This window comes from Maylandia zebra, linkage group LG16, assembly GCF_041146795.1.
Source record: "Maylandia zebra isolate NMK-2024a linkage group LG16, Mzebra_GT3a, whole genome shotgun sequence".
Classification (NCBI taxonomy): Eukaryota; Metazoa; Chordata; class Actinopteri; order Cichliformes; family Cichlidae; genus Maylandia; species Maylandia zebra.
The window spans coordinates 28092860-28105208 of NC_135182.1; the positions used below are offsets into that span (position 1 = coordinate 28092860).

At 40.2% G+C, this 12349-nt stretch overlaps 1 protein-coding gene across 1 annotated transcript; it reads right to left on the minus strand.

The window, feature by feature from the left end:
* Positions 1-1987: 1987 nt before the first annotated feature.
* Positions 1988-12047, minus strand: gtpbp8 (GTP binding protein 8). The gene is made up of 8 exons (XM_004563095.3): positions 11900-12047; positions 11416-11616; positions 10471-10624; positions 8565-8663; positions 5753-5883; positions 4982-5081; positions 2513-2631; positions 1988-2227 (listed from the first exon to the last, which is right to left on the minus strand). Exons 2-8 carry the CDS (start codon positions 11583-11585, stop codon positions 2137-2139), a joined length of 864 nt encoding a protein of 287 aa, XP_004563152.2. The 5' UTR covers positions 11586-11616; positions 11900-12047; the 3' UTR covers positions 1988-2136.
* Between the last annotated feature and the right edge of the window lie 302 nt (positions 12048-12349).

The following is a 12349-nucleotide window of genomic DNA, read 5'->3' on the forward strand; positions in this document are numbered from 1 at the left end:
AATAGTTATTAATTTTTCAGTCATATTATGATTTCAGCATTTAAAAACTGAAGATTTGTATTTTTTTTAATTATTATTTTTACATGTGGCCTTGTGGATACAAATCAAACCAGTCTGAGCAATTGTCATTCTGATCTTTGTCAAAATTAGTTCATTAGTTTCAGCTTTCTGATGAAAACAGATTGCGGACTCTGATATGATTCCCATTCTTAAACAGCTCCTTGTAATCAGTACTTCAGCAACATGTTGTGAGCATAGGATAACTCTTTTAAGTTATTTTGATGAGCTTTTGCAACACTTCTCTCTAAATTCAGACGTATGTTTTCCAAAGGACAAGATCACATCAGCAGCTAGAAGATGAGTCATTGAATAATTTCTTTAGAACAAGGGGGGGTCTCTAATGGGGTGATATTAGGAGAGGTGGTTTGATTCTTTTAGATTTTTTTTTAACAATATAACAAATTTTATTCACATGTTCAACAGTTATTGGTCTGTTCTTGCACCTTTTCTCACTGTGTCAGAGTAAAAGTAGGAACAGATAAAAACCTTCAGGAATAGAAACACAGCAATAAATTTAGACATTTTAAACCCCAACGATCTAAATTTGCAAAGCTGCCAAGCCTTGTAAAAGAGATTTCAATCTCAGTGGAACGTCCTGGTAAAATAAAGGTAAATGTAAGAGGGTATAACAGAGATCAAGGCATCATGAGTTTTCTTTTTTCAACCATGTAGATTTTTATTTTTAGTTAAGAGGTTTTTATTTTTTTTAATCAACAGAAAAAACAGGCCTGAGGTTAGGCCTATGCTTAAACTGGAAAACCTTTAAAATTTTTATGTCCAGGATTATCTTAATGGCTGCCAGTCTCACTGTTTTATGGTGTTGTATAATCACTTACTTGCTATATTAAAGTTTAGCCAAGTTCTGTGAAGGATAGAATTCATTATAATGCATTCAACTCGTTATATAAGGTTCCTTTTTTATTATGTTTGAATTAACAGTGAATTCCTGACATTAACATATGTAGAAGTATTTCACAATTGTTGGCTATAGTTATGACATTGTCTTAGTCATAGTTTTATACTGGAAAGTCAACTGTGACATGGCGTTCACTCAATATTTAACCAAAACGGTCATCTGTCCTTACGCAACCCAAAGCCTTCCCATGCAAAAGCCCATTCAAGGTGCAGCATGGAAACTCTAAGTCCCACCGTCAAACATTCGCCCTTTGTATCCGTCTACATGCCAACCTCATTAGACAACACTCTCTGGATAAGACAAAACATAATTTTTAAAAACAAACTGAATAAAAACACTTGCAGTACAGAGAAGTGGGATTGTAATGAGACATCTGGCAGCATCATGTAAGAATAAATGTAAAAAAAAAAAAAAAAATTTCATCAAAAAATAATCGCCTCCAATCTGACCCTGAGAATTCTGATATTCTGCATACAGCTTCAGTATATTTAATGAAGCTGTATGCAGAATATTACCCTTATACTATGATCATTTTCTGAGACGCAGACCCTCAGTAGGTGTGGGTGCAAATTTGTTTTTTAATTATTGTTTTTAGCATTTTTCAGCCCTAATAATTACATAAGTACTAGCGATATCCTCAGTAAATTTTCAGTAAATTCTCCTTCCCATTATTGAGCGTAACCAGTGGTTTGTACATTAGAAATAAACAGAGTTTACAGCAATCATGAAGGAAACTTGACAGTGATCCTACTACCTCCTAAATAGTGTTCCTGACTTGGTTAGATGATGTGAAGTTGGTTTTCATAACCATGGCAATAATTGTCATCATCTCTATATGTTTATTTTCATTAAGCCTAACAGTGGCTTTCCTCACTTGCACTGAGATTTCTTTCAACCTAATATTGATAGTTCCAATCTAAAGACACAAAACACAAATTCAGAGCAGTAAAGTGTCTGAAACTGGACTTGACAGTCTGTCAAACTAGAAAGTAAGAAGATAAGCAAACCAGAGAGTCTTTCACATTTTATTAGAAAATAAAAGCCTCTGAAGCAGTTTTTTGGATATCAGGTTTTGTTGTTGTTGTTGTTGTTGTTGTTTTTAAAGAAATGTAGCAGAGAAGCCCGTTTGCCCCTCTCAGCGAGACCGAGTCGGCCTCTTTTCAGCTCTGTGACGTCTCCTTTAACCTGATGCTGCCTGTTACATGAGCGATGAAGCATCTCAGCAGGTAAATCCCCCCAAACTGGATTGAGCTGTTTCACAAAGAACACAAAAAGGGAGAAATATAGACATTTTATTATGCTGTGAAGTATTGTTATACTGTAAAACTATCAGCTTTCAGGCACTGAGTTTGAACAAAAACAATAATTAATGAAAACATATGTGTCAGAGTCAGGTTTAATATAACAATAGAAATCCAGGAAGTATCACTCAAGCTTCAAAGGAAGAAGACTCATTGAGGGCTCTGTTTATATTTTTTCATCACTAAGAAACCCACTGTGTGAGTCTTGGTCTGTGAGAGGAAGTGAGACAGTTACCTAATAAGAAACGGTTGAGGGAAGCAGCTCGTCGTCTCTGTCTTTACCACATCCTGAAGGTTCAGCAAATTTGTCAGCAGAGTGCCACTCCCACATTTGTCGATCTTTGTCACCACCATCTGAACAATAAAGTACAACTCTCAGTAAAGCGCACAGACAGGATGTCCCCGTGGCTCCCCCAAAAAGCCTTCAGTAAATCCAAAACTGCAAGAAGAATACTAACGGGGCTAAGAGTTGTGAAGAATCCGGCTCCATCATATTCTAAATACTTAATTGTGCCATATTATTCCACTTATCTCAGTCTGTCGGCCTACTTGACTTACATCGTTTCTAAAACTAAAATGGGAGACAAGGCCCTCTGCTGTGGAACCAGCTCCCAGTTTGGATTCAGGACACAGAAACAGTCTCTAATTTCTCTTCTTTTAAGATTAGGCTTCAAACTTTTCTTTGTGATCAAGGTTATAAATAAGTTATGAATCAGATGATCCTGATCCACTGATAACTTTAAGCTAGTGCAGAAGTGTTAGCACTGTCACCTCTCAACCAGAGGATCCTGGGTTAAAATCCAGCTTGTGGTCTCGGAGTGAAGTCTGACCAATGTCCCTGTGGTTTTTTTCTTTGGATGTAGACACCCTCACACAGGCCAAATGCATGCACGTTAGGTTAACCGGCACTTTTAAAGTGGCAAATTACAGTGCTTGGAATGGCACGAAAGCACGGTTAGAATAGTTTTTTATTCTAAACTGTATTGAGTGCCCAGTAAGACTGGAAAAGCACTATATAAATACTGGTACCTTACATGGACCCTCCCTTAGCAAGGATATGTTTCACTTTATGCTTGCTTCTATCATCCTGAACTAACAAAGCAGACTAGCTCTGACACCTGGTGGTCTCTTAAAAACACTGCACTCCCTGATCAGCATTTTAAAGGATTCACTTTGTTGTTGTTCTCCTGCAGTTCAAAGAAATGAACGAGGAACCCGGTGAGTCTAAAATGGGTGCAGCCTTGACTGTAAAAGCTGTACAGAAAATCTATCGGCAAGAGAACGTAGACCTCCTGCCACCTACTACCATGTGACACTCAATAAACTTCACTGACAAGTCTGTCCTTTGCCTTGTAAATCATTAAAAGAATCCGATCATTTGCAACCACTACTTCCATGTAATCATATTTAAAGTGTGTACACTCCCCATTTCTTTTTCAACTTCACAGAAATATCAGTTTTAAGTTTGAAACTGTCTTCGACTGTGCTGTCACAGCCTTAATGTGTTGCAGTGTTTAATCAGCTCAGAGCATGAATAATTGACCGCAGAGTGCGCAGCGAGCGGGGCTGCTTCATTTTAACGGCCAGTTTTTAAATAGCTGAGTGGGAACGTTCAGCATTAATTCAGTGTGGACATAATGATGAAGGACTGAGAAGAAGAATGAGCCACATGTAAGGCGGAGGGGGAGGCACTTCGATGCTTGTTTCCTCCTGGAGAACACGGCGGGTCTGGACCCACGCTGGAGTGGCGGCGCAGTGGCAGGATGGCTGCTGTGTTTGCTCAACCAATGTGATTTCTGTGCAGAGGAGTTTTTTTGTTTCCTGTTCTCATGCTGTCCTCCCATAGGAGTCCAGCATGAGTAGAGGTCTCTTTTTTTCCTCTTGTACTTTCCCATTGTAGTGTACATTTCAGTGGTTTTCTGTAATGTTACCGATCTCCGACCTGTATCCCCATGTGATGTCTGTGTTGTGTGTGTAAGGTCGGGGGTGGGTCCATTCCACTGCAGGGCAACCTGCATGTGGCGAATAAAGCTGATTGATTGGTTAGTGCTCAACAACTCCACCAAAGAGCGCAAACCCAAAGAGACCCTCTTGATCGTGGCTCAAGAGTTGGGAGTTCGCCTTGTAATCGGAAGGTTGCCGGTTTGAGCCCCGGCTTGGACAGTCGCGGTCGTTGTGTCCTTGGGCAAGACACTTCACCCGTTGCCTACTGGTGGTGGTCAGAGGGCCCGGTGGCGCCAGTGTCCGGCAGCCTCGCCTCTGTCAGTGCGCCCCAGGTTGGCTGTGGCTACAATGTATCTTGCCATCACCAGTGTGTGAATGTGTGTGTGAATGGGTGGATGACTGGATGTGTAAAGCGCTTTGGAGTCCTTAGGGACTAGTAAAGCGCTATATAAATACAGGCCATTTACCATTTACTCCACAAAATATTCCACATGAAAGCTGATTAAGGGGCCCGGCCGGGCACGGCCCGAAGAGGAGACATGGGCCCATCCTCCCGCAGGAGGCGCCATAGGGGTCGGGTGCATTGTGTGCCAGCTTAGTCTGCTGCCCCTGCGACCCGGCCTCGGATGAAGTTGGATGGAAAGCTGATTAAATTTAGTTACTTTCAATAACTTGTTCTACAAACCGCAAGATCTTAAAACCTTTTTTCGCACCAAATCATCCTGATGATTACAAAACTGAAATTAAGCCAGAGTCCTACCACATACGGACATCGGGTCTCCTCACACATCTCCAAGGCAATCAGGTCAGCCTTCTGCAGACCGACGCTGCCATCGACCAACAGGAAGGTCCTCACGAGGCTGAAAGAAGACATGTTACACAAGGTTTTTTAGTGAACACCAGGTTCGCACCAGGAAGACATGGTCGCTCACCATCAGAAAGACAGGAGCACAAACGCTGAGTGACATTTAAGCTCACCGCAAACCTAGATGTGTCACCTGAGACCTGGTGAACATCCATTTAGTTTTTATTAGTTTCAGTGTTAGTTTATACTTATTAGGAACTCCTAAATAAGCGGGAAGGATCAAATTAATATAAGAGACTGCATTTAAAAGCTTAAGACTACTAATGTTAAACATTTTCCTTTTTAAAATGTTGGTTGTCAACCACCTTTTAAGTTTTGTATATATTGTCTGTGAAAGTTCTCAGTCATCCAGGTCATAGTACTCTAAAGAGCTTGGAAAGAAAAGCGCTGATTTTTGTGAACATGTCTTTGTTGCCAAAAACATCACAACAGCAATGACCAATCACCACAAAGCAAACTAAATAGGCTTATATTAGCAGATAGCATTAGCCAAACTGGTTTTTCACTGCAATAAACAACTTTTCCTTACTTACCTCAACCCCTCAGGATAGTTTCATAGCATGATTTCTTTGGCTAACTGTCAGAGGAAATCCTCAGTATTGCTCCATCATAGACATCATGAATAAACAACACAAACAAGTCTTTCATCAGCTCTTCATCACTTACTTTTTCCGTGTGTAGAGGTAAGGCTCTACCATATCCACAAAATCTCTGGGTGCCTTGTGTCCATACCCTGGCATGTCCACGATGGTGAAGGCTTTGCCCACTCTGAAGAAGTTCATCTTCTTTGTGTGACCCTGAAGGTAAGACACAGGCAAAGCTTATGATGTCCAGATATTGATGAACTCAGTCATTGCAGCATCAGTGAGTGTGTTTCAACTTTGTAACATTAAATTACAATGTTTAGTTTTTATTAGTTTCAGTCTTTTTATTTATCACAAGGAGGAGCAGCATGTAAGAAGTTCCAGATGGGGAAAACATGCAAACATGTAGACATCATAGTCTCTATAATCAGGCTGATTATGTGTAAAATTAAAACCATTGATATTTTTTGTCTACCGTAATTGTCGGGCTATAAGCCGCTACTTTTTGCACCAGCTTTGAACCCTGCGGCTTTTAGTCAGGTGCGGCTTTTCTATGGATTGTCCATGATTGTTGTGATATCGTAAGACGATTTGTTTTGTTTGTTCTGCTGTTGTACGGCACTACGTTGCCTGGCGGAAGGATCGGGGTTCAAGAGTGGTATGTTGGTCACGTGTCCGTCCGCCAGGCAACGTAGTGCCGTACGAAGTAGCGCGAAAAACAAACTTCAAAGTAGCGCTACGCGTTCAGCGGGAGGCGTGGATGATGAGCGGCGATAAACTTGCGAAAAGCAAGTTATGCCCAACTCCACCGGTGGATTCTGACAGCGTGGAAAAGTGTGAAAACATCCACGATCACCAACGGATTTCTAAGGGCTGGACTGCTGCATGATGGAGAGGAGGACACCGCCACGGCCCTTCTGAGGGTGTTCGACTCTGACAACGAGGATTTCTTTGGTTTTGAAAGTGACAACGAAGGAGAGAAGCGGAGAGTGGATGACGAAGCCATCCTGAGCCTGTTCGTATCCGACACTGGAGAAGAGGACTTTGGTGGTTTTAGTGGGCAGGAAGAAGAGAAAGATGGTGGTGAATGACTGACTTTTCTTCTTGTTAAAGCCGTGTCACTGCACCTGAGCCTAAAAGGTAGGCTGAATCTATTGTTCTGGTGTGCTGTAGGTTACTGTTATGTACTACATGTGCAAATATGTACCCATAACTTGTTTTTCAAAATATTAATAAAAGGGGTGTGTCTCCAAACAGCCATCTCTTTCCTGACAATTCCCTTTGTGCATATTCTCTTACATATGATGAGTCAACATTGAAACACCTGCGGCCTTTAGTCAGGTGCGGCTAATGTATGTACAAAACAGGATTTTCCCCTGATTTTAGCTTGTGCGGCTAATATTCAGGTGCGCTTTGTAGTCCGGGAAATACGGTAGTTATTTTTTCCACTCTTACTTTGATTTTCAGATAAGTTTTAAATAACCAGAAAAAATCCTGATTCTTGCCGATTGTTTGCAACCCTCATAACGCAAACACAGAAATGGAAGTGAAAAGATGGAGTAGCATGTCAGTGCAGTGTGTGATCTGGGTACAAGCGAACTTGTAGAACTTTGGCAAACTCATCTGAGGATTTTTGATGTGGCTTCACAAAATTATCACGATCAAAACAACGCAACTGACGACAAAAAAAATAAATAAATAATAATAATAATCACACAGTGTATGCCCAGTTTTATATACACCCTAAACAGATCGCCAGTCTGTTGCAGGGCTTAACACATAGAGACAGACAACCCTTTACACTAACATTCACACCTATGGGAAGTTTAGAGTTACCAATTAACCAATGCTCACTAACTGCATGTCTTTGGACTGTGGGAGGAAGCGGGAATACCTGGAAAGAACCAACACAAACACAGGGAGAGCATGCAAACTCCACAAAAAAAAAATGATGATGACCATGAGGGTGGAAATGACCTCAGGGCCTTTTTATTGTGAAGTTTCTATCTGCCAGTTTCTATCTTATTTTTATCCCTGTGGCAAATGTGCATCTTCTGAGCCAATCTCTTTGTAAAACAGTGACTTTTATTATTTTCTACATGTAACACATTTACAGAACACACACTGAATGGTCCCCACACCAACACAAATTCAATTAAAATGTGCACATCATATTACCAACACTTTCTATAGTGCAAAATTTATGTTTTTAACTTTTATGCTCAGTTTTGTCAAACTGAGAAGTATTTTTGATGATAGCAGGGTACTGAAAGTACATCAGTATCTTTTTAATACATTTTCAGTAAGATAACTAATGTTTGAGATGACTGATTTATAATAGAGGCAGATTAGAGTTTCCTGTCCAAGGTCCAAACTCATCACCTCCCGTTATGTCATGGCAGAGGGAATGATGGGAAATTTGAAGCTTAAATAGGCGTTAAACTGAGTGAGGCATACTCATGTGTACCACCTGAAGTAGTTCCCAGAATTTGCTCCATTTCTTAGATGCAGGTATAAAAAAAATGTTATTTTTAGAACAATTTTTTCTACAAGCTAACCCTCGTCTGTGTTTAAGTGAGTTGGTCAGAAATTCTTACATCTCCTCCCTCGCCGTAAGAAAGAAACTGAATATGCAAAGTGTAATTTGAAGTTTCCACTTCCAAAAAAGGTCATAATTTTAAGAGTATTTAAAAAAAAAAAAAGCCATCTAATAGTATAGAGCAGATCATTTTAAGTCATTTTCACAGCCAGAGCGGCCAAAGAACAACAGAAAATCAGCAACAATCAGGTGTGAATGTAAACACAGCATTTTATAAAAGAAATAACTGAGGTTTGTGTTTGTTCACCACTTTAAAGGGAAACAGTGTGTGGAGCTGGAGTGACGAGTTACTCACTGGAGTTTTAGAGACTCGGACTTCCACCTCAGGGGTGAGAGAAAACAGAGCTTTGATGAGAGACGACTTGCCCACGTTGCTCCTGCCGATAAAACACACCTGGAAAACACCAACAGGAAGTCAGCTGCAGATTTGTGTGCTGTAATTTACAGTTCTGCGATTTTTATCCTGGAATCTTTTTCCTGCTCCAGTTGCCACCATATCACCTTTAGCGCCATTTAGCCATGTGGCACACCTGCCAGGTGGACACTGTCATCGAGCTTTGAACGCTTCGCCTTCTGGAGAAGGCCGAGTGGTAACGGAACTTCTCTGTCCTGTTAACACTCGCTGCCAGAGCTTAACGTTCTTCTCCATGAGGTTATAAATCTGATGATTTATTAGCCATGTTCAGTTCTGCTTCATTATTCATGAGGATGAAGAGACATTAGGTTACATTTTTCATCCATTTAGGGTTGAGGAGGGACGAATAAGCTACTTAAAGTCCACATTCTCTTTCTTTACAGCCATTCTACCTGACCCAGAGTCAGGGAAATTATTCTGCACAAGTGTTTTGCGTTAAACCTCAAGTGACCACTGAAATAACTGAGTAAAGTGATCATATTTTACACAAGAATCCTTTTTTAAATGGTTGTTTGTGCTCCTCATACCTACAACATTTACCTTATCATTCAGTTGTGGTTTTGAGTCACTTTTCTGCAAGGAAGAGTAATCCAACCCGACTCATCTTCTGAGCTGATTTCATTGTCACTTTGAGGCAAAATTTCCACCTCAAACCTTTTCCAGCAAGAAATGTTGCTACCCTCACTCTGTTAGCAAAGAGGCTTTGTCCAGTATATGTGGCTTACTTTGTGAAAGTGCTTTGAGTGCCCAGTAAGAGTAGAAAAATGGCAATTATAAACCAGAAAGGAAACAATTATATTGTAGTGACAAGAAATGGAAAATTATAGTCAAAGCATCAACATGTTTCAAAGAAGACATGTTGTCATGACAAATGCATGGGGGGAAAAAGCCCACTTTTATCATTAAATATATCATTAAGAGCAAACAGAAATATGCGTAACCCTTCCCTTTGTAATCCACTTTGATCAAGTATTTACCTATTAAACAAACCTGCAATGTACTGTTGGGTAATTATCACCTTACATTAACTATTAATGACAGGCTAAAGAAATTCATGATGGACGCAGCTAAACTGGCATCACTGATTGATTTGTGAACTCCCGTTGATCTCAGCACTGCAGTCCTCAATATCTTGTTTCTGTGGCGTCATATTTAAACAAGAGGAACAAATGCTATGTTTTCAGCTAATGCTGCATCCACAGATACCTGCTAATTAGTGCTCAGTAACATCTAAACAAAATCACTCACCAAAACTGGAGCTCAGACTTTTTGGATGGTCTGTTAGTGAAATGAAGTGCACAACACCCATATTATTGGTCAGAACTATGGAATTAAAATGCTCCAAAACGCTCCAAGAGCACAAATGTGGTCCAGAGGTCCAGTTCAGAGACTCTATTTAGCAGTTAAGAGTCAGCTGAGCGTCTGTGAAAGTTAGTGTATCATGATAGTATCAAGATATGGATTTTGAGCTTGTCTGTCTCACTGTGGCAATGGTAACATATACAGATTGGCATTATCCAGCTTTGTAGATCGATATAGATATAGGCCATAGACTGTATATAAGAGATGGAGGTCACTAGCAACTAAGACCATGGTCTCATCAGAAAAGTGTTTTATGAGGTCACAGATTCAGTGAGTAGGCGTATTCTCTCACGACCTTCTTTTTAAAAGCTGAGGAGTTGCCTCCTGCTGGCCATTAGAAAGAATGCATGTTTACGGCACTCCCAACACCAGAAGTTATGTCCATGATTTATGTACAATGTTTTGAGCAATGCTGTCCTCTGACCTCTGGCTGTTTGAGATCGGGTGCGTGCTCCATCCTTTCTGCAGAGATATAGTAATCGATCTTATGAGACGGTGAAGAGTGGAAGAGCTTCTCTGCCTCAATCATGTCCTCCAAAGTGGGATCAAAAAGCTGGAACTGTGTCCGGTCCACAGACCTGAAAATACAAATATGGTTCAATTTCATTAGAAAATGTCTGTATCAACAGCTACATGCTACAGATTGAAACAGAAGCCACTGGCAAACTCATTTATATTTTTTAAACAGTAAAAATAGTTCCTCCAAATCTTTTACAATAAAAACCTTACTAAAAATGAAGTCTGTCAAAATGATACCAATGAGGTGCCTCATTAGTTAGAAATATGCTGCAGTGTAATATTATATAATAAGATAAAGTTATTCATGTGCAGTTATTTACAGGCTTGTACCCATTATCTATTACCTACACCTACATTATGTTTGTGTAATTAAAGTAAAGAACTGACACGTTACCCTCTGATTTTTGGAGGCTTGCACTCTCAGAGTGCTTTTTATTGCTTTATTATTTATCATTGTCTTACATTCAGGTATTTTTATTTAATTAAAGTGAGTTCACATGTATTGCTGCCTTGATTGTCTTTGTTTTCATTTTGATTCATGAAAACTTTCACACAGATTTACTTTCATCTGTACATTTTTCCATAACTTACACATACATAAATATTTTAAATTAAATTAGTTGTGAGAACAGTGGCATAATTTCTGTTTTATTTGTCGTAATGTTTAATTTTTTTGTGTCTTACATGTTTCTGTGAAGCATTTTGTGCTACTCGTTGTAATGGGTGCTGTACAAATAAACTTGATGATGTTATCTTTCACAGTTATCAGTGCAACTCCAGCAGATGATGCCAGCTCACGTTCACAAAATCTCCACTACTGATGACTAAGAACCAGCCCTGTTTTACGCACCTGTGCAGGTAAGCCTCCAGCTCGCTGAAGGGGTACAGCAAACTTCGCAACTTCTTCGGGGTAAGTGATGTGACCTTCTGCACCGAGGCCAGTTTATGGATCCTCAGCCCAGTGGCACAGCTGACAGCAACCCCAGGCCGGAGCCGCAGGAGCTGCCGGACAGGAAGCATGTTACCCCGCTGATTTCAGATCAGTCAGACCCTGAGAGGAGATGCACACGCGGAGGTCACCTGACAGTTTCGCACAGGTACAGTCCCCCCTGAACTACAGCAGCATAAAAAACCTCCCCACTTCCACTTCTGTAGTTTAAGTGTGGAACACAGCCACTCACTCTTCATGTTTCATAAAACAGTAAATTAGAAAACGTCCGAGCAGATTCTGCGGCTCGTCTTGTTCTCTGCGAGCTTTTCTGATCATATTTAATGGGGGGCAGGGGGAATAAAAGCGTCCAAAGTGACTCCATTCATTTCCTTATATTACTTACCCGAACACCTCCACCTTCACGGCTTCATGCGATCAGAGAGCAGCGGAGTTTCTTTGAAAATGAACCTTTAAGCCGCGTCCATCGCTTCTGTTTACACACCGTCCTCCATGTTGCGTGCACCGGTCAAATGCATCCGAATGAAACAGCTCAACAACAGTTCCGCGACACAAGTTTAAAATTCCGATTTTCCCCAACGATAGAAACTTTACCGATATACTTTTTTAAAGTCCCAATCAACAACAAAACAAAACAATCGAACAACCATTTTTTAAATATCCTGTTATTCTGTTTTATTTCTCACAGAATGAGATGTTTCACTTCATGCAGAACGCTTTGTTGTAATACATTGAAGTTTGTACTTTTTGTGTAGGCTGCTTAATCTATATTTTTACTTGTTGATTCTTTTTTTAATTTCATTTTATTTTTAGTTAAGGATTCACTAATTGTTAT

Excerpts from the sequence above, each read along its gene's own strand:
- gtpbp8 (XM_004563095.3), bottom strand. The coding sequence starts at position 11,585 with ATGCTTCCTGTCCGGCAGCTCCTGCGGCTCCGGCCTGGGGTTGCTGTC. Across the intron at positions 10,625-11,415 it reads CTGGAGGCTTACCTGCACAG|GTCTGTGGACCGGACACAGT; the intron begins GTGCGTAAAACA and ends TTGTATTTTCAG. Across the intron at positions 8,664-10,470 it reads CCGATCTCAAACAGCCAGAG|GTGTGTTTTATCGGCAGGAG; the intron begins GTCAGAGGACAG and ends GGTGTTTTCCAG.